At 34.1% G+C, this 21,550-nt stretch overlaps 3 protein-coding genes across 3 annotated transcripts; 2 read left to right on the forward strand and 1 right to left on the reverse strand.

Moving 5' to 3' along the window:
- Window positions 1-3,661: 3,661 nt before the first annotated feature.
- LOC104892091 (zinc transporter 1) lies at window positions 3,662-7,439 on the forward strand. The gene is made up of 4 exons (XM_010677916.4): window positions 3,662-3,823; window positions 3,919-5,255; window positions 5,726-5,875; window positions 6,892-7,439. The coding sequence occupies exons 2-4, from the start codon at window positions 4,620-4,622 to the stop codon at window positions 7,195-7,197; spliced, it is 1,092 nt and encodes a 363-aa protein (XP_010676218.2). The 5' UTR covers window positions 3,662-3,823; window positions 3,919-4,619; the 3' UTR covers window positions 7,198-7,439.
- Window positions 7,440-9,782: 2,343 nt separating this feature from the next.
- Window positions 9,783-16,304, forward strand: LOC104892092 (diphosphomevalonate decarboxylase 2). Its single transcript, XM_010677917.4, has 10 exons — window positions 9,783-10,241; window positions 11,708-11,906; window positions 12,362-12,425; window positions 12,530-12,593; window positions 12,925-13,005; window positions 13,406-13,492; window positions 14,057-14,214; window positions 14,317-14,365; window positions 15,296-15,420; window positions 15,512-16,304. The coding sequence occupies exons 1-10, from the start codon at window positions 10,029-10,031 to the stop codon at window positions 15,732-15,734; spliced, it is 1,263 nt and encodes a 420-aa protein (XP_010676219.2). The 5' UTR covers window positions 9,783-10,028; the 3' UTR covers window positions 15,735-16,304.
- Window positions 16,305-16,800: 496 nt separating this feature from the next.
- Window positions 16,801-20,891, reverse strand: LOC104892124 (amine oxidase [copper-containing] gamma 1). Its single transcript, XM_048645247.1, has 4 exons — window positions 20,092-20,891; window positions 19,555-19,668; window positions 17,573-18,120; window positions 16,801-17,232 (listed from the first exon to the last, which is right to left on the reverse strand). The coding sequence occupies exons 1-4, from the start codon at window positions 20,698-20,700 to the stop codon at window positions 17,022-17,024; spliced, it is 1,482 nt and encodes a 493-aa protein (XP_048501204.1). The 5' UTR covers window positions 20,701-20,891; the 3' UTR covers window positions 16,801-17,021.
- Between the last annotated feature and the right edge of the window lie 659 nt (window positions 20,892-21,550).

A 21,550-nucleotide genomic window follows, 5' to 3' on the forward strand; every position in this document is an offset into this window, starting at 1 on the left:
CTATGTTGGGCAATTTGCACATGTTAGTGCAAAAGAAGTAGAGTCTCCGCATAAGAAAAGTGTTCGTAAGTAACACAAGTGTTTTAAAAATGGGAAAGTGCACGAGAGGCACTACCTTTTCTTCAAAATTTTCGAAATTTAGTTCAAACTTTGAAAGTACGAGGGTTTTGTGTTAAGTTTCGGGACGAAACTTCTTTTAAGGGGGGTAGACTGTAATCCCCCACATTTTTAAAGGGTTTTCATAAATATATTAAAGTATTTATGTAGTTATATTTAAATCCAAATGAGTTTGGAAAATGATTTGACTTTTAAAAAGGGTTGACTATTTTAAAAGTCAACTAAAAATATTTTCATACTTAATAAAATTAAAATGTTTTAATTAAGCATGTCTTAATAAAAGCTTTAAGTATTAAAAGTATTATTTAAAAAGAAGTTTAAGGAATCGAAACTCCTAAAAGGATAAAAAGGAAAAGAGTCCTATTGATGATTAAAGTCCTAAGTTGATCATCTTATTAATCATCAAATCTTTTTTTAAATCTTATCTCTTTTCCTAAACCTAAAAGGATTAGCCTTTATGTAAATATCCTAATACCCAATTATTTTATTTCACACAAAGATTATTTTCTCTCTCCTCACACTCAATAATTTCGCCACTTTCTATTTCTCTCTCCTCATGGTTTTCTTTTCTTCCCTTCACTCGTTTTTTTTCTCTCACCCGAATCTGATTGGCCAGATTTCTCATAGTTCCGTTTATTTTTAGCCAAAACTTCCTTCTTGAAAGTTGTAGATCTCGAAAAGTTATTGAATTAGGCTCAAGAATCACTCAATTCCGATTCTTATTCTATAGTTATGGCCTCTGCAAGTTTCGCAATTCTGCTGCCATATTTCACTCGCGATTTCGGTATTTCTCTATTTTTCTCCTTTTTCTTTTGATTCTTTTCCTCGTTTTCTTATATATTGACTTCATATATATTATATATTGAATATTAATATTTTCGATTTGTTATTATTTTTAGATTGAAGTTTTAATCATTAAAGCATGGATTTTTAGAGTTTTAATTACTATAAAACCATAGTAGCATATTAGATACTATGAGATTGATTTAGATTATGATTTTAAACATGTTTATATACGTTTAAAGAAGGTTTTATGATTTTAAAAGTTGCTGGAATTTTAGAAAGAGTTTTATTAATGGAGTTTTAAGATTTTTAATTACTAGTATGGTAGTACTATGCTAGGAATTAAAAGTTATTGAAGTTTTGATATTAAAATAAGCTTTTGAATATATTTAAAGGGGATTTTAAATATTTTAAAGTTGCTGTATTTTTAATTAAGAGTATTGATTTTAGTTTATATTAATTTTTAGGCGGAGAATCTTTCGTAGGAGACTTTTAACGTTTTAAAAGTGGCCTACAGGCTAGTATTTAAAGGTACGTACATAGTCTACGTGCTATATGGTTTAGAAACATGCCTTAGGGATGTTTTTATTTATTAGTATCATGTATAGGACCTTGTTGTTCATATATATGATTTACTGAAATTGCTTTACATGTTACTTGCCTGTGTGCTACATGTAAACTGAGAATATGTATGAGTATGACTTGTTTGTATGGAAGTTTGATGCAAGCAATAAGTTCAGTTTGGTATTAATTCGTAAGTGGATTAATTTAAGTAAGTTGGAATCATGTGTTACATAGATTCTTGGAGATTATTCATTTATCTTATAAGAACCGTGGATCTTATTTGGTAAGTATGATTATACCTATTAAAGGTACGATTTCTGTTGGCTGGTTCAACAAAGGATAAAAAGAAATAAAAGGAGTCTTGATTGATAAGTTGTGAACACTTGTTAATCAAAGATAAAAAGAATTTTGTTATGATTATGTGATTGTGAATTGTTGTTACTTGGTTGTTGTGTGTCAACACAATATTAAAATGAATGCAACGTAAAGTGAAACGAGAATAGGTTATAGACTTTAGACTGGTGCACGTCTAGAGTTGGACATAAGGGTTGGGGTTATGGTGAGCGTGCCATAGCTTTTCTAGGAATGGGTTGATCACCATCCCTTTTATTCAAAGGTTCCTCGATATCGCAGGTCACTCTGAAATGCGGAGTCGCGCCCCATTCATTTTTATTGCAGGACAACTCGTCCAATAACTATTCCATTAAAGTAGTAAAAAGTTGAGTTAGTTCAGTAAAAGTTGTCTGAGATTATTATTTATTATGTTATTATTTATTCCTGCAAGTTATTTGTAGTATCATGTTTAGGATTATTTTGTCTGATATGTAGTACTCAGCTTTGCTGATTACGTGCTTGTCTGTGTTTGTGATCATGGCTTTGCCTATTGATCCTGTGGTGATCCTTCGGGGGAGCAGAGTCATAAGCATTGACATTACAGGTTCGAAGATGCATACATTGGGGAATCTGGAATGGAGAGGCTTTTGTGATAGTAGTATTTAAGTTGTTTCTAGGAGTTTATATTTCAGACTTTAGCTTTGAGTTGGTGTGTTTCAGTTCAAACTTGTTTGACTCTTATTTCATAAGTTTAATAAAGTTGGTTTTGTTTTAGTAAGTTTTCCGCTGCAAAATTCTGAGTAAGCCGAAACGTTATCACACGGGCGATAATGCCTGGGTAATTCTCTAGATTTGTTACAAAGGTATTTTCTAGAAAGAGAGAATTATCGGGGTGTTACAGTTATAGCTTTCTTTGTACGCTCTCATAGACAGACTTGATATGAAAACACCTTATGTTCTTACTCAGGATAATTCATTAAGTTATTGTAGATTTTTTTTTGACAGGAAGTTATTGTAGATTTTTAACCCATCAATCGCAGCATCAAATGAACTTGGTTTGAGACATACATGACATTCTTTTTTTTGGATAATAAGGTCCATCTTAGGAAGGGAAAAATAATAAAGAGAAATCATCTCTAGAATATGCTTGATGAGATTTGACCCATGACCTCCCACCTAAAAGTTAGAACTCTAGCTAGCTATCTACTCCAACTTTCCATCTCAGAGACGTACATGAATTGAGCAAGTGGTGAAGACGGGTGGCAATGAGAGGAGACAACTTGCGATCTACTCGAAATTGACTCGGTCAAAGCTCGACTCAAGATGTTGGTAAGTCGAGTTGAGCAACTCGATACTCGTTCGAAAACTCGTGAGAACCTAGAATACCTAATTATCAATAGCAAAATACCTAAATTCAACAATTTATTTCTATCTTATTGTTGCTTTTAATATGAGAAACTTACAAACTACTCGAAATCTACTCGGTCAAAACTGGACTTGGTCAATGTTCGACTCGGTCAACACTCGACTCGATCAATCGAGTCGAGTTAGCTCAAATCGAACTCGACTCGCATCATTGACACTCCTAAAAAGAACACAAGATAAGTACTAACGTCCGATAATAAAAAAAACTAATTCTAGTTAGTTATTTATTTTGAAGGGACTTAGCTATACCATCTCATTGATGATTTATTAGTGATACCCATAACCAGTCATTAGTCAGGAATGGGCTTTAAATTTTACTTATAACTTACTATTCACAAATCTACAACTTTACAAGAAATGGGCCAAAATCGTTGACTTTTGTATATACCAACTAAAATCTAACTTTATTATTTCCTTCAACCCCTCGTGTAAAAAGAAAAATGAAAACCAAAATTGAATTTATTCAGCCAGAAAGTAATGGAAGATGAAAAGATCTATCTTCTTCCATTCTTAATCCAGATCCAATTCATCCACAATTTACTCTCCCTTCAAATTCAATCAAAGGGTTTTATAGCAAATTATTGAATTTTCACTTATAGAGGTAAATTGTTCTACCTTCCAAAAATTAAATTTAGTCTATAGTATATAAATCTGTCTAATTTGTTTCTCTTTTTCTCTCTTTTGTCTTTTTTCCAGTGATTGTTTATATTGCTAGTGGATATCTACATCAAACAAGTCACAAGTTTCTATACTTAGTGAAGTTTTTTTTGTTGGATTGGTGTTTCTTCTCCTGTCTTAATCTGGGATTGACAAATTTAGTAACATTTTCATAAAACTTCTTATTAAACATCCTTACAAGTTACAACTCATTTTATTGGCGGGTTCTATGTGAATAGTGCATATTACAGTGATATTTTTTGTCGTAATAAAGAAAAAGAGTCAACCATTTTCAGATACCCATTTTATTAGAAAATCTCCAAAACATTAACGAGTATGATTTTCCTCAAAATCGCATGAGATACCTTTATAATATGCTACTATTACAAATTATCGCGACAAAATGTCAATGGGATAAGTGCGAAGAAACTACTAGTTCTTGTTATGAATGATTGATTTAACACAAATTGAGATATACTCAATTATTCACATATTTGGTCTACAAGAAAGATTTATATCATTAAATCTCTTTGTCCATTGAAAACAATGTGCTATGAAAGATTTAGATTAGATGATTTAGTAGTAATATAAGAGGGCCCATTCATTGAAAATTACTTTTGGCTCTAGTACAATGACGACATCCTGTGCACACTCTTTCTCATATTTTGGCGTCTTTAGACCATTTCAACACTAAAAAACAGGATTTCTCAACCTTCACTTTATTTTCTTGCCCAAAAAAAATGTTGTCTAAGGCGTTATGCTGCTATGTTATCTTCCCTTTAGATCAAATTCTTACCACTTCTTTACTCACACAACAAAACACCACATGTAATTGTGATTATGTAACACATAATCTTAGTGTAGACACTTTACTAAAGACTAAAATCGCGGCAATAGTCGCGATTTTAGTAGCTAGTGGAGTTGGTGTTACTCTTCCTATCGTAGGGAAAAACTTACCAATTTTACACCCGGAGAGCAAATTATTCTTCTTAATTAAGTCTTTCGCGGCAGGGGTAATTTTGTCAACAGGGTTTGTACACATATTGCCTGATGCATTTGAGAACCTTAGTGATCCTAGCCTTAGTGACACCCCTTGGGGTAAGTTCCCTTTTACTGGCCTTGCGGCTATGCTTGGTGCTCTTGGCTCGTTAATGATCGATGCTGTCGCCACGGGACATTATCGTAGAGCGCATTTCGGCCAGCATTCGGCCTCGAGTATTGGTGCTGTTGATGATGAGACTAGGGGAGACCATGCTAGTCATGTTCACCTTCATACTCATGCTACTCATGGTCATGCTCATGGGCCTGGTCCTATGGATGCCAACTTGGATGGTTTGAGTGACTTTGATCGTATCAGATATAAAGTTACTTCTCAGGTATATTTCTTTGACCCTTTGTATACCATATAGAGTATTACTTGTACTGCTATTATATTCATGATAATTGATGTTTGATGATATAATAACTGAATATGTCTGGCAACACTGAATGATAATGACGTGAGCTGAAACTGATAAGGTAGCTGATTACGACTTTGTAGAGCATATATTCAATTACTGTAAGTGCATATTGATTTGATAAATTTCCTATGCATATCTAGGAGATTAAGCAGGCATTGGCTTTGCTTTTTTCAATATATATATATTTGTGAAATGAGTATTAATGACAAACTATTTGGTGAATAAACCAATTCAAGCTTGGTTAATACAATAGTTGTAATTAAGGTTCAATGTATTATTGACAGTAGTTGCATGTTTGGTTGAAATGTTTATGGAGTTATCAGAATCTTGAGTAGGGTCTTATCTGGGTTACTGGGTATCATGTGTTCTTGTTGATTTGTATTTAGGTGCTTGAGCTGGGGATTGTAGTTCACTCGATAATTATTGGGATATCACTAGGTACTTCGCAGAGCCTTGACACGATCAAGCCTCTGATAGTAGCATTGTGTTTCCATCAGTTCTTCGAGGGCATTGGACTTGGCGGATGCATTGCACAGGTATGGAAGAATTCACACGATTTTCGTTCCTTTGCTTTTATGACACTGGCTTGGATGCTAAGAACTGCAATGACCTCACCCATGTGATTTCTGAAGGAATATAGTAACAAAGTCATCCTTATTTGGTAGTTATGAGATTGAAAGTTAAGCTATTTGCTAACAGAATTACTGGCTGAGTCATCAGAAATGACCTCTCTACCTCTGAATTTGTCCCTGATTTGATGCTCAAAAGGGCTTATTTGGTATGTATAATGGATAGCAACTTCGCTAATCTTATCAATCTGTTGCAAAGAATCCTGTGCTCTAAACAGCAAGCCTCGGTATCTTTCATCCGATCTAATACGTATATAGAATCAGATTCCATAATAATGTGTTTGGCTTGGATCCTTATCTACAACATAAATTACCTTCTCTTGATTGAGAGTTACCTGTTAAAAGCTGCTTTTTGGGAGAGTCACCTTCCATTATCTTTTGTTCAGACAAGTTCTAGCCATCCTTAGTTGAGCTATCTATCTGTCAAATGATTTTCTTCTAAACCCCAAAATTACCTCGTACCTTTGTTCTTCGTTGTTCAACGCAGCACAGATAGTCTGCGTAGCACCAAAGAAAAGGTGTTCTGTAAACAGACTACTGTCCTTTTGTTGGAAGTATCTACTAAGTTTCATTTTCTTTTGTCCATTTCAAAATTTGAAGTAAAAATATAATGTCTCCCAGTTGATAAAGTATATATTTGTTTCCTTTTGTACTCTAAATCTCTTCCCATCACAACTACTCTAACCTTAGACTTCTCTTGAAGATGACCATCTAACAAACATAATGTTCCTGTTTGGTGAAAGTAGTTGTGAACTGTTTACTAGTTCGAATATATTAGCTGTTAAGAGTAGTTAATTTGAAGAACTAGTGTTAAATAAAACTTGTAATTGAATTAGTAAAATAATGAACTTTTTGTACATCCAAAAGTTAATTACCCCTACAAGAAGGCCTGAAAACCATGTATATATCTGCATCATTTGCAGGCTGCATTCAGGTCAGGATCAACAATGTGCATGGCTTTGTTCTTCTCCCTTACTACTCCTGTAGGAGTCGCAATTGGTATTGGAATAACAAATGTTTACGATGATAGTAGTCCAACTGCGCTAATCGTTCAAGGATTGTTAAATTCAGTAGCAGCTGGAATCTTAATTTACATGGCACTTGTTGATCTTCTAGCTCAAGACTTCATGAACCCAAAGGTACAGACCAACACCAGGCTTTTCGTTGGAGCTAACGTAACCCTGCTTCTTGGTGCCGGAGTCATGGCCCTCTTGGCTATATGGGCTTGATATGTTCCTTAGACAATCTTTAGCTAAGCATTCTGCTACATATGTGCTCATTAACTCTCCCCTTTTGTTCATTGGGGTTTCAGTGATAATTCACAAGAAGTTCACATGAGAATAATTACATTAAGGGTCCGTTTGGTAGAGTGTAAAACGTTTTCCTTGAAAACTATTTTCCTATTTTACATTGTTTGGTTTGGTGTAAAATATTAAAATGTATATTTAGTGCTTGTATCTGATCATATTTACATGATTTTCTGTTAAACCAATAAAATATCTATCTGATTTCAGTAGCAACCAATTTAAGGTAATACAAAATTGCCAACAACTGTGGTTAGCAGCAGAGTGTGCAGAGATCTCTGAATTTTACTTCAGAATTTAACTAGCCAACTTGATATAATTAAAGAACAAATATTACTTAATACATGTGATTTAAATTTTTAATTGTGTCACTAGTTTTTGGTGTTATGCAATGCACATGCTTGAGCTGTAAGTTATGTCAAAGATAGATAAACAAAAGAAAGATAGAATCCTTAGAACATAGAAGTATTACTTGAATTGGGGTTCATGACAAAGTAACATGAGGGCAGATGAGTAGGGGAAAAAATGGTACTGGATATTAGAGATCGATTTATGTCCCATTCATATTCTTATTCGACCTTATGTTTGACATACAATAAAATGTTGTTTAGGCAAAGAGACGTAAATACAATTATCGGGTTGATGGTAACATTACATGTAAGACAGTAGGACAACACCTTTTCATATAGTAGTATAGATATAGATTAGCTACGCTCTTGAAATAAATCTCAAATATGATATTTTAAGTGTCACTTTCAAGCGGATGGTTTTCTAGAATGGTTTTTTCTTCCTTACTTTCAAAAGGAAGTGTTATGGTGTTATCGGGAGCATTACTTATCAGTGTATATATGGCGGGACGTGGATGAGTCTCCCGACTAGGATTTTTGCATACGGTAGGATTTGAACTCGGAGATTCTTCTTAAGCGGAATCAAGCCACTTACCACGTGACCAACCCGTTAGTACTTAGTAATGTCACTACATATTGTATCAACTCTTGAGTATGAATTTTCCTTTGAATGTAAGGAATTGTGCAGCACAATTAATGTTGTAAATAGTCAGATCTATTAAATCCACCTTGCTTGTATTCACATGCTTGCCTGATGCTGGTTCATATTTTAATAAGTGGTTGTATATTACGGCAAGCAAATCAATATTTGAAGCTAACACGAGTTTATTAGTGACTTTGACGAGATTTTTTTTGTATAGAAACATACTGCATATACGATTCGATCACGTTACCTCAAGTTAATAAACAAAAGTTTTAATCAATAAATTATGCAACATTAGATAATTTTTTTTAACACGAAATGTTAATAACTCGAGATATCGCTCGAGACTACAAACTAGTTCACATTTAAAAGGCAAATAAAACCTCTCTCATAACGCACTTTAGTTCATAGGACCATCTGTAAAGCTCTAGTCTCATGACCTGATCTAACTTGTCAGCTCCAAAAAATTGTTTTGTGAAGATCTCAAAAGATAACTTCTCTAAGTTATTTCCCGTGAATATTTTTTGTGATGTGATTAGGATAATATAATGATACTGATTATGAGCTTAAATATTGTGCATATCATGGAGATCTTATTTTCAATAAAATCAAAATAATATCAAGAAGATAAGTTTCCTAATTAAAGATAACTTGTTTATTCTAAGTTTTAAAATATAATCAGATAAGAAGTGGATGATCAACAATCACTCGAATTTTCAAACGAGTAATCTCATTTGTTTACAACAAGAGTTGACCAACTACTACTAACTTAGAAAGATCTTATTTTCTTCTCCATAGAGTCAGCAACATCGTTATGGAGATCTTGCCATATGCATAAGAAACTTTCTTGCAAATTTTCATTGTACATGAACGGGCAGACAGGGTCTAACAATTGCTCTCCACTTTTGGCAACCTGAAAATAGAAGTAAACAGTCATAGTATCTCTTTGGTCGAGCGACGTTTCTTTGATCGAAATTTTGTATGAATTAGGCCCGGTTTTTTTGGACTTATATTCAATTTTATATCATTCAATTTCAAATAATCCAAAAGAACGCGGCCTCATTTCACAAATTGCATTTTATTGCAATCACAAGGTGAGAACCAAAAGAAAAAAAAATCCATCAATTAATCTTATAACTTAATAAGGATCTTTTGAATACAATATTGGCACTAATTTTCTATGAATCTTACATTGATGTATATAGCACTTAATATCTTCCCTATTGTAATTGAAAAATAAAACATTAGTATATTACCCTCTCCAATCTTTATTAGTTTACCCGTTTCTTTTGCACAAAGTTTTAGGAGAAACAATATTGTGGTACATAGAAAAAAAAAGAGAAACTGTTATTTTATATGAAAGTTGAACGTATATGTCATGGAAAGTTAGTGATCTTTTTCCAAATATAGAAACAAAAGAAACAGATAAACTAATAAGAAACATTCCAAATAAAATACGGATAAACTAATAAAGACCGGAGGTACTCTATTATATCATATGAAATCTTGAATATGTTGTATGCATGCCCCTCGAGGTGAACGAGGTGATGCAAAATTGCAACCAAAAGTGTAACCGTAACAAAAAAATCCTCATTTTCCACGAGTGTACCAACACAGATGGTAATATATAAATAAAATGAGCATACATTGTAAGATCACGAGATATTAGAGTTGTAATTTTTCTCTCTCTTAATTCAAATAAAGAGATCTGATCTTCAATTTCTTCCTCAATTTCATCGAATTTTTGTGCTTAGAAACCTCCATTAATGGCGGCGGAAGAAGATTGGGTGAAAATAGTGACGGCGAAAACTCCGACGAATATAGCAGTGATTAAGTACTGGGGAAAACGAGATGAAACCCTAATTTTGCCGATTAATGATAGTATTAGTGTTACACTTGATCCTAATCATCTTTGTACTACTACTACTGTTGCTGTTTCTCCTACATTTGTTGAAGATCGTATGTGGCTCAATGGCAAGGTAATCATATAATTCTTTTTCTAAATTTTTAGTATATTGTTTTGATCATATTTGTTTGCTGGGAATTTGAGCTTTGTGTAAGAATGTGTGTAAATGTTAGCTAAATAGTGCGTTGATTGTGGAGAGATTGATTGATTCATTTGACTAATTGCATCATAGTTGGAGAATTTTGTATCTGAAATCTGCATTTGATAGTATGATTTGTTAGGGAATATCTTCAAACAGTATTAAGTTCTAATATTGTTGCATGAATTGATAATGTTACGCAACTATTAATTTGAGGGTACTGTGGTTTTTGATCAAGTTGGAATAAGAAAGATTGTTAGATAGAGGATATGGGAGGAAGTAATCAAATTGACATTTACTCAAGTAATCGCATTGGTTTAGGCGAATTTGCGTCTGCAAATTGTTTTATGGAATAAGTAGTGAGTGTCCCGCGCAATACCCCCTGAGTTGTTGCTTGTCCTACACTTGGTGAGTGATGAACAATTACTGTGATTGAATTGTATCGGTGTGAAGGAATGAGTAGCTTGTGCTGTGGAAAACAAACCATTGAAACTTAAACACATGATTTCCATTAAAAGACAATAATATTATGTCTATCTTTGGGAAAGAGAAGCCATAAGATTCGGTGGATAAGTCACGGTCATTTATTCTTTAGGTCGCGGGTTCTAGGCTTTATATAAATGGACAATGCTCATAAGTATCTTTACTGTTTCAATAAGTTATTGAATAACTAGAAAAACTTGAAATTCTCGCATTGGAATAATTCGCAATTATGGATGGAATATACTTCTATATCACTAAGTAAAGGTAAGAGTTAGGGAATACAATTGTGGTATTTTTTTTGCTATCGCAATAGTTTTGCATGGTTTAGAACATAATATGAGACTTTGTGTCATATTTTTTTGAAAAGTGAAGTTCTAAGAGTCTACTGGATAACTGGATTGGTGGATCAGTCTTACTTTCCGAACCAAAGATTACGTGTTTGAAACTTGTGGTGACAAATATTTTTTAATGAGGGACTGTCATGGAGAGAGAGAGAGAGGCTTTTCCCTGCTATACAATTAAAGACACATTTCCAAGAAAGAAAGAGATTGAACTTTTTAAACTCGCCTTATTTAATTCTTTGGATCTTACGTGGCTTAGTGAAAAGTTACTACTACAATATTATCTCCTTTTTTTTCTGTTGAAACTTAGAGTAGTTTCAAAATGATGATTGTTAATAAAGCAAAAATGAGACAGTAATGTATTACATTTGCTAAACAGTGAGTAAATTGCACAGAGATTGGTTTGCCTGATCACAATGGTAGTCGGCAAATTTTCATCTGAAAAGTACATGATCTAATGGTGTAATAGGCAATTTGTTTCTTGTTGAATACTTCCGTGAACTTCTTTAAGAAAAGGCTCACATTTTGTTGTACTGCTCTTGCCTTTTTTTTTTTTGCTATTTTGGGTTGGTGTAGGAGATTTCCCTTGCTGGAGAAAGATACCAGAATTGTCTGAGAGAAATTCGCAAACGTGCTAGTGATGTTGAAGAGGAGGAGAAAGGCATAAAAATAGCAAAGAAGGATTGGCAAAATTTGCATGTACACATTGCTTCGTTCAATAACTTCCCTACTGCTGCTGGGCTTGCGTCTTCAGCTGCTGGTTTGGCTTGCCTCGGTAATCATTGATGTTTCCTTAAATTATTACTACTTTATGATAACTTGTTTGGTTGAGAATTTTTTTCTGCATTTCCTTCGGCATCAAATAATACATCACTTTTCTAGTTTGGGCTGTTTTAGATTAAAGGTTCACTTTCTAGAATTCGGAAGTTGAAAAGTTTAACTTTTTCATATTATCCTTAGGCTTTAACTAAGAATTCTAGAGAAAGACTGCCTTGTGGCATGGAAGGATTAAAAGAATCCAAAAACTGAAGGATAAATTTAAGTCAATTCCGTAAAATTACCCCTATTATATAAGGACGGCAGAAGTATGTGATTCCAGTTCTATCATAAGTTCTTTTTTCCCCTTCTGTAAATGATTAACTAAGAATTCTAGATACTTTTAGGTTTCTGATTTTTTTATTTTTTTTTGTATTGAATGGAGCTCTTAGTGTAATTCAACTATGTTTGCAGTTTTTGCTCTAGCAAAGCTCATGAATGTGAAGGAAGATCAAGGACAGCTTTCTACTATAGCAAGGTATTCGATCTATCTTGTGGGTTCTTTTTATATGATTATAAATGTGTCCGACGATTTTTGTAATGAGTCCCAGGATTGTTAACCTAAAATTTTATGTTTTACAGGCAAGGTTCTGGTAGTGCTTGTCGCAGTTTATATGGCGGTTTTGTTAAGTGGATCATGGGAAAGGTAAGCTCAAGTTATGAATATCTCTTTCTAGGACGTATAGGAATAGCTTTTAGTTGATCAGATAAATGGACATCTAAAATTGTCAATCTGAAATGTGCGGATATTGAAAGTTGTAATCCAAAGGGAGTATGTCTCTATTTTCCCTTTTTAACCAAATGGTAGGCTGTCAAGTAGTGAACAAACTGTCATTTATAAATAAGTTTAGGTGAGTTTAAATGAGAAGTCCTGTAGGGCAAGTTGGACAACCATAGGGAAACAAGAGGAGTGTTTATTTCTGCCAAGTAGATTCTTTTTATCGTTCATGTTACTCATTTTGTTGCCTTGCATGTAGAATGAAGACGGAAGGGACAGTTTAGCTGTTCAAGTCGCAGATGAGAAGCATTGGGATGATCTTGTTATTTTGATTGCTGTGGTATGTATTTCTCTGTGCATGATCAATATTTTGACATGCTTGGTTCTAAAAAGTGTCCTTCAAGTTACTGTTTCTGAATTCTACTTTGTTACTTAATATTGTCTATTCTGAATAGCTTTTCCCTCTCTAGTAGTTTTTCTGCAATTATATGACACTTGTATCTGCTCTGACGGGGAAAAACTTTCTGATGTAATGTATGCAAATGCTTGTCTCCTGGTGCATGTATATATTCATGTGTTCTTTCAAAGTGGACTATGTAATCTCAAGTCGTTCCTTGTTTTAAACTTATTGTGCTTAGACTTGGCAACTTCCATATGCTTGTAAATTGAGTTTAGATATTCCCATTATTAGAGCTTTGCTCCCATTTTGTGTGTGATAATCCTAATCATATGAAAAATAGGTATGCTCTCGGCAAAAAGAAACAAGCAGTACAAGTGGGATGCGTGAGAGTGTCGAGACAAGCTTGCTGCTAAAGCACAGGGCACAGGTACCTTCCTTCTTCCTCTAAATTACCAATTATTGTTGAAAAATATTGAAGCCTTTAAATCACCACCTTATTTTTTCTGATTGTCACGCAGTAGAGTTATTTCGGTAAGAATTCATATTGCTAAAAGAAAGTCTCAGAACTCCGAAAGTTGTGGTAGCCAAACATGAAACATGTGTATCATCTGCATGTATACCATGTATATTTGTAAGCTCTCTGGAATGTTAAAAGAACGCATCAGCCCCCTTAGTTCTCTAATGATTTTAAGTCCTCTACTGCTTAGACATCAAATTATTTGCAAAGTGCTCATTGAGCTGTTAGGACCAGGGATAAGGCTTTGCACATTTTAGTCTCCCCTCTCAAAGGCTTTTATTTCTCTCCCAAGGCTGGTTTCCACTTTGATTGGTGGTTTTATTTTGAATGACTAAGATATATATATTTCTATACTCTCATTTTTCATTTTCCATCTTTCTCCTCCCCCAACCACCGTTTAATGGCTTTTATGATTGATTTATCTTATGTATTCATTCATGTGTCATTTGAGACCTTTTTATATGCTTGTTTTAGGAAATTGTACCGAAGCGCACACTTCAGATGGAGGAAGCCATTAAAAATAAAGATTTTTCCTCTTTTTCTCGTCTAGCTTGTGCTGATAGTAACCAATTTCATGCTGTCTGCCTGGACACAACCCCTCCCATATTTTACATGAATGACACATCCCATAAGTAAGTTCTATTTTATTGGCTTGCTTTTTGGAAAAAATGTAGTGATGTAAACTTAATAACCTTCCTTGTTATCCTGTTCCTTGAACAATTGATTGGATACAGGATTATTAGCATTGTTGAGAAGTGGAATCGTTCTGAAGAAACGCCTCAGGTTTGTTTTCCAGCCACATATGTCTTATTGTGATAACTTGAATGTTATGCATTAGAAAGTTGCAAAACTTTATTTTTTGCTCTTGTATCTCGATTACGGACTGAAATAACTGATATTTTAGTGGATAAATGCATTTGTAAGCTATAAGAATTAGTATATGTTACTTTTGTCTTGGAATACCAGGATGACCTAAATTTCTGGTAAGGATGCCAAAGCAGAATAGAAACCTAAACTTGATGTATGGTTTATGCTGTCTTTTGTTTCACAGCTGTTTCAGTTTCATCTGTTTATTTGATGGACCTTTTTTTATCATCTTACCACCAAAAGGCGTAGCTAAAATCGATTTCCTATAGCAATTTGTTTCATTTAGGATTTGGTATGTGGGATATGTATAGTAGAAAGTTGATCTGAAAACCTGAATGTTTCACATCTATTCTATTCGAATTTGTTTATGAATGAACCTTTGTGATCATCTGATCGTCAAAAGGCATAGCTAAAAACAAGTTCCTATCAGCAGTTTGTTTTGTCCAATGTTAGGATCCCGTGTGAAACTCCTAGATTAATAATAGGTAGTTGAACTACAATGCGCGGCAGTGAAATACCTAGCAGCTCAGTCTTTTATAAGCACCCCGGAGAATGTCTGCAGTTCATGCCATTTTACTGCATCAACTTTTTGGTTGCCACTCTAGGACTGCTGAGAACATATGAATCTGCATATCTTTTGAACTAGGCTTAGCTATCGAGGATCTCACAAAGTCATAAGCTGAAAAATTCGCCTAATTTATTGTCCGCTTTGGGATAACATCACCAAATTTCTTTGCTTGTTTCCTGTAAATACTTTGGAAAGTGAGGTATATCACTTGCTGGTTTGTTGGGAAACTTCATATCAGTTAGGCTTAATTGCTATATTAATCTTGATGAAATTGGCAGGTGGCATACACTTTTGATGCAGGGCCAAATGCTGTCCTAATTGCACGTGACAGAAAGGCTGCTTCTCTTCTTTTGCAGCGCATGCTTTTCCATTTCCCCCCTGGTGCTGAAACTGATCTAAACAGGTATCTACTGACTATCCTTTAATGTCACGGTGTGGCCCTAATTTTCTGGACATATATTTTGTAGATTATAAACTTCAATTTTGCTCTGTAGTTATGTTATTGGCGATAAATCTATTCTTCAAGATGCTGGGATTAAAAATATAAAAGACGTGGAATCCCTGCCAAATCCTCCAGAACTTAAGGATGCCAACTCCATCCAGAAGCATCCTGGGGATGTTAGCTATTTTATCTGTACAAGACCTGGGCAAGGCCCTACTGTGCTTTCCGATGAAAGCCAATCTCTTCTTAATCCAGAAACGGGGTTGCCAAAGTGAAAAGGGTTATCTAGTTTTTTAGCCTCTTGTGCACTTGTAATGTTAACATCATCCATTGATCACATCAAGGAAGTAGCAATTTATGTTCTTTCAATTGGTCAGAGCTATTTGTTTGAAGCAAAAACATTATGCACCGTGAATTTGTTCTCTCGCGCACACCACATGCTGCAGATTCGTTTGGTTTGTCCGACTCGCAATACATGATTGAAGACATATCAGTATATGCTATTTTAGTGTGAAACAGTAGAGGTCTCCATTATCCTCTCCTCTGTTCTGTGTTTAGTTTTCGAGGTTTTGGTGTTGTAGACAACAATTAGTAGGGTTTTTAAGATTTGAAATTTGTATCCTGTAATGAAGTTTGGATGTTGAACAATCGCCATGAGAGGCTGGATTCTGAAGGAGAATTTGTTTATGAATGATTGTCTTCATAACCAAATATTTATCCGACTTTCATGTCCTCTATGTAGATTACCATTCAATAATTGACACAATTAAAACGACATTTGGAGATGTATAAAACTCAATGTTGGATTGCCAATATATGACGTATATGACGAAATTGTTGATCAATTTGTCTATTGTTATAATGATACACTTGGGGCCTATTTTTTTTCTGCATAAAACAACTGAACTCTATTGTTATAATGATACATTTGGGACTTGTTCTCTTTGGCATATAACAGATGAATTGAATTGAACTGAAATGAGTAGTGATATGTGAGAGTAAAAGTAGTGTCTAGAGCTGAATTAAACTGAACTGAAAATAAGTTGGGAAGAATAGACCTTTAGTTGGTTTGATAGAGACCCCTCAAATACTAAATTTTGGATTTGCCTTTGTTTATATTATAACGAATATAACTCATATCATTACAATTATCATTTTAAAAGTACTTTTTTTTTTGGTGTGAAATTAAAAAATACATTAATGCTCGTTCCTTTTTTATGACAACTATAACCATCAAAAGAAAAGGCATATAGTAGTTTCCATCAATAAGATTTGAGAGTGATTAACAATTACAGTTTGACCTTGTATTATTCTCATCCTTTTTGAAAAAAAACGTGGAAATAGAAATAAAATAAAAAGTAAGAAATCTTAATAACTACCGTTGATACGTAACATGTGGATCACATGGCATAAATTATTATAAAAGCTACGTTAAATTACTCCATAATAATCTCCACTTTATTAAAGAAATTTACCTGTGGTAGATTACAAACTCACATTCACAATTCCAATCATACATATATAGTCTCTCTTTTTTGGATTTTTCAGCTTGAAATGCATATTTAAGCATGACCAGTAGCTTGACAAACAGGGAGATCATTCTCAAAATGTGGTGGAATCCCAAGTATTGGATTTCTGTTGAAAAAGTTAACAGGTTTCAAATCAAAACCTGAAGTTACCGTTGGCATGATGGGGAAATCTTCTTGACATGGTATGTGATGGAAACCTAATACGTACCAAAGAACAATATCCTTGTTCTCTATAGATCTGTCCCTGCAAAAGTCAAACAACAAATTTTGCATATCTTCTTTAAGCATTAAAAAAAAGTCTTTAAATCAAAATACAATCTTAAATCAAAATAATATAGTCCTTTTGTCTCGCTTTAGAAAAACAAAAACTAAAAAACTCATAATAATAACGCAACGATTAGTATGGCGTGCACTGAATGAGACAATTTCAATTTCAGCTAAATGTGTTACTTTTTTATTAAAACGAGTCACTTTTTAAGTAAAAGATCATTTTGATAACAAAATGGTAGTTTATTTTTTAACCTTGTATAGGTCATTTTATGCAAGTAAAAGTGAGTCATTTAAGGCGAAATATTAGATGTTACCTATTAGACCATGTTGCAAGAGTGTCATCACCATGGCTTTGCCAAACAAATAACCCACCAGCCCACACTTCGCTTTGATTATATGGTGTGACCCATATTTGGTTATTGGTAAATGCTGCTCTCCTCTGAGGCGGATCCTCCGAATCCAGCAAGCTCGCGGCATTAGAACCGGGTACTAGTCTATAACCAACCGGATTTCCAACCCGTGTCTTCTTACTCGGGTTGATTACATGATATTCTGATGGCTGATACATGTTAAGTTTGATTTGTGCATCTTTCTCAGTTTTAGCAACATTTCTCGTAGTTTTTAGGTAGCTTCTTCTTGGTGATTCCCCTGGTGAAGTTTCTTGTTTTCGGATATCCACCTTTACAAATGAATTATTCGGACTATCCACATCCATGTCTAAATAAAAAGCAATATAGTGATCATGTATGACTCCAATACTATTTTCAGATACTAAAGTGCCATAAAGATCTTCTTCTTCAGGCACTTCCTCCATATTCTTGTATGTTGTACCCTTTACAACTGCAATACCACTTAATCCAACCTGTTTCAAAAATTTCAAAGGGATTTTATATAGATACAACTAGGTTGCACATAGACGGATACGGGTACGGGGACGGAAAACGGTATGATTTTGATATTTTAGGAATGCATGATATGTATCATATCGGGCACGGATACAAGTTCGTGACCTAGAAGAAGTACCTATACTACATAATATACAAGTAAGCAGTGGGCTTAGGGCTACAAACTCTTTCATGTACTTTTTATGTTTTATGATCCTGATGGGTGATCTAACAAACAATTCCGTTCTAAAATAAGTGAAAATGTGAAACACTTCTCCTGAAAAACTCACATGTAACAGATTAGTGTTTCACTTATTTTAGAAGACAATTCCGTTCTAAGATCTTGTTCATTAATCATTCTAGAGTAATTGCCTTAGCATAGAACTTAGGTTCATCTTAGGAAGAGCACAAATTCTTCCATTTGAGTTAGAAATCATTACAAAACGTCAAAGTCGATTCAAAATATCTGTTGGTTATAGGAATTGAACCCTCAACTAACTTGTTCTTGCATTTAAGATTTATTTAATTTACTTATTCAATGATCTACTTAGATCATTGTAAACTTCAAATAAGTACAATACGTTTTGAATGAGTATATAAAATTCTTTCCCACTAATGTTAAACAAACATAAAACCATCAATTACTCAAAAGTATGGAAAAAAAAAATCATCCCAAGAGATTATATACATTCACAAATCATCATACACATTTGTATAACAACAAGAATCGCTAAACTGATATTTCAACCAATACATATTCTCACAACGTGCACATTTGCAAATAAATGAAGTCATTGCAAAGATCTCATGATCGTTTGAAATATTCATTTGCTGAAAATATATACATACTCATTTTAATATACAGATACTCATTTTAAAATATACATACTCATCGATTCTTGGCCCCTTACAAGGCGGGATCCCCAAATCTCCCGATTGTGCAAGAGATCTTAGCTTTTAAAAACATACTTAATACTTATTCGACCTTAGATGTAGAAAGATGTTAGAGATAATAATATATCCTAAAAATATTAATCATATCTTTAGTATATATCTTATTCCTAATATTAATCTAATACGTGAAAATTAATCATAAGATTATATTTTCAAAGATCATAATATATCCTAAAGATGTGTAGGCTATGAGAGGAAAGAGCCGAGGTTTGACTTTTATATTATTCTACATTAGAGATTAAGATTTAAATCAAGCTTATCAATTTAAAATTTTAGCTATGTAAACCACATGTATAATGTAGCCCAAGGCAGTTCAGGAGAAATTTATTTTATCACGGGTTCTCGAAAGAAGGAAAAAAAGTGGCGTTATTGTAAGGGTGATGAACTTTTAAGTTTACGTATTTAGAAAAAAGATGCCAAAGAGAAAAAAGGTATTAGAAAAAAGTTGAGAAACCAACCTCAATCCTAATTAATCCGTCATTTTGAAATATCCAATCCAAGATGTAATCATAGTTACCTATCGAAGTTATCATTCTAGCTACGAGAGTAACCTTCGGTCTCACTTCACGAACCTACAAGCACAATATTAAAGAAAGAGAGTTAGGAATTAGTATGAGATTATATTAATTATAGCGTCTTGCTAAGACAAGTTTATACCATTTCAGTTTATATATATATTGTGTTAGGGAGTTAATATTTTTTTAAAAGTTTATAACGAAATCACGAATCGATTGATATTAATTAATGCTCATTTATTATTCAATATTTTCATTTCTACATTCTTATATACAGGTCTTAGGAGTGTAAAGAACTGCACATATCATTTTGTATAACTTGTGATGTAAAAATGGTTCCAAAAGGTAGGCATGTTCTCTTCGGTATAAAACAGCTGAACTGAATTGAAATGAATAGTGATACGTGAAAGTAAAAGTATGAACTAAATTTATCTAAATTAAACTGAAATTGAACTGAACTGAAAACGGCGTATTTATTACCTCTTCTCCAACAACAGAGCTTTCAGTATGACGCCAGGCAATATCATTTGCATATCTCTCAAACACACAAATGACATTAGATTGAATAAATGGTGTTCCATCACTTGTAACAAGCACCCCATCCATATAATATGCATTTCTAGGACAATCATTAACCGGGTCAAGTGCTCTTGTCCATAAGTCGAGCCCATAATCACCCGCATCCAAATACGTCTTATAATACCATGCTTCAGTCGGATCCATATATGGTACAAATATCTCAGAAACCATCCCTTTATACATCACACTTCGAAATTCTCCACTATCCGGATCTTCAAACATGGCTCTAGATATGATCATACCAGCTCTAGGATCGTGTTTGATGTGAAATTCCCAATTTACCCATTTGATTAAATGGTCATTTTTTACAGTGAAGCTTGGACCTTTGGGCTGCTCCATGAATATTGGGTTAATTGGGTTGGTTTTTGTATGAGTGTTGTTTTGGGCTGAGAAACGATAGTCTGTGTTAGTGTCTTTGGGAATAGGGATGTGCCTTCCAATATCGGAGACTTCCACCCCTTGATTTGTATCTAAATCAACAATTACTGTCAAGCCTTCTATTGTTCTCATGTAGAAATTAACACTTTCTGCTATGGAGAAACATTGTACCTTTATTATCCTCCTTTTTTCCTCATTCTCCCCATACCATCCTACAAATAACAAAAATACACAATAAATAAAACTTTTGCTATACCAAAGACGTCTTAGCCTAGTGATTAAGTTAAGATTGAGGTGTTGTGAACGATAGGTCAAAGGTTGAAATTCCCCTCCCTTCTTTGTACTTCGTATGGCCTTCGTGACTCATATGAATAATAAAAAAAAAACTCTTGATATATAGCATTATTCATATCGCATATTAGGGTTAGAAGAAAGTTAGGGCACTTATCTATACAAATTCTGGGCCACGTCCAAGCTTCCAAAAGGCTGCAACACTGCTTTTATAGCCTTGATTCCGAAGGTTGACAATCCTCATGGGTTCAAAGACTTCCGACCCATTAGTATGGTGGGCTGCATATACAAAATTGTGTCCAAAATATTAGCTAGAAGATTGCAACAAGTGATGGACTCCTTAGTTGGGCCTTTTCAGTCGTCCTTCATTGCAGGCCGGCAGATACTTGATGGGGCTTTAATAGCGAGCGAGCTTATTGAATCGAGCGAGCTTATTGAATCGTGCAAGCGTCGTAAATCAAAGGTTGTTTTACTTAAGCTCGACTTTCATAAAGCCTTCGATAGCTTATCATGGGATTTTCTGGATTGGGTCCAAGAACAAATGGGATTTCCTTTACTATGGCGATCTTGGATGAAATCATGTGTTATGACCGCATCGGCTTCTATTATTCTCAATGGTTCTCCAACACCACCAATAAAACTTCATAGAGGACTAAGGCAAGGGGACCCATTATCGCCTTTCCTCTTCAAT

This window comes from Beta vulgaris, chromosome 5 (genome assembly GCF_026745355.1).
Source record: "Beta vulgaris subsp. vulgaris cultivar EL10 chromosome 5, EL10.2, whole genome shotgun sequence".
Lineage (NCBI taxonomy): Eukaryota > Viridiplantae > Streptophyta > Magnoliopsida > Caryophyllales > Amaranthaceae > Beta > Beta vulgaris.

Bases quoted from the DNA above. Each gene is read 5' to 3' on its own strand.
- LOC104892091 (XM_010677916.4), top strand. From the start codon at position 4,620: ATGTTGTCTAAGGCGTTATGCTGCTATGTTATCTTCCCTTTAGATCAA. The intron at 5,256-5,725 runs GTATATTTCTTT...ATTTGTATTTAG, and splicing joins GATATAAAGTTACTTCTCAG to GTGCTTGAGCTGGGGATTGT. The intron at 5,876-6,891 runs GTATGGAAGAAT...CATCATTTGCAG, and splicing joins TTGGCGGATGCATTGCACAG to GCTGCATTCAGGTCAGGATC.
- LOC104892092 (XM_010677917.4), top strand. From the start codon at position 10,029: ATGGCGGCGGAAGAAGATTGGGTGAAAATAGTGACGGCGAAAACTCCG. The intron at 12,594-12,924 runs GTAAGCTCAAGT...CCTTGCATGTAG, and splicing joins TTAAGTGGATCATGGGAAAG to AATGAAGACGGAAGGGACAG. The intron at 13,493-14,056 runs GTACCTTCCTTC...TGCTTGTTTTAG, and splicing joins TGCTAAAGCACAGGGCACAG to GAAATTGTACCGAAGCGCAC.
- LOC104892124 (XM_048645247.1), bottom strand. From the start codon at position 20,700: ATGAGAACAATAGAAGGCTTGACAGTAATTGTTGATTTAGATACAAAT. The intron at 19,669-20,091 runs GTAATAAATACG...TTGTGCTTGTAG, and splicing joins GCTCTGTTGTTGGAGAAGAG to GTTCGTGAAGTGAGACCGAA. The intron at 18,121-19,554 runs GTTGGTTTCTCA...TTTTTGAAACAG, and splicing joins ACGGATTAATTAGGATTGAG to GTTGGATTAAGTGGTATTGC.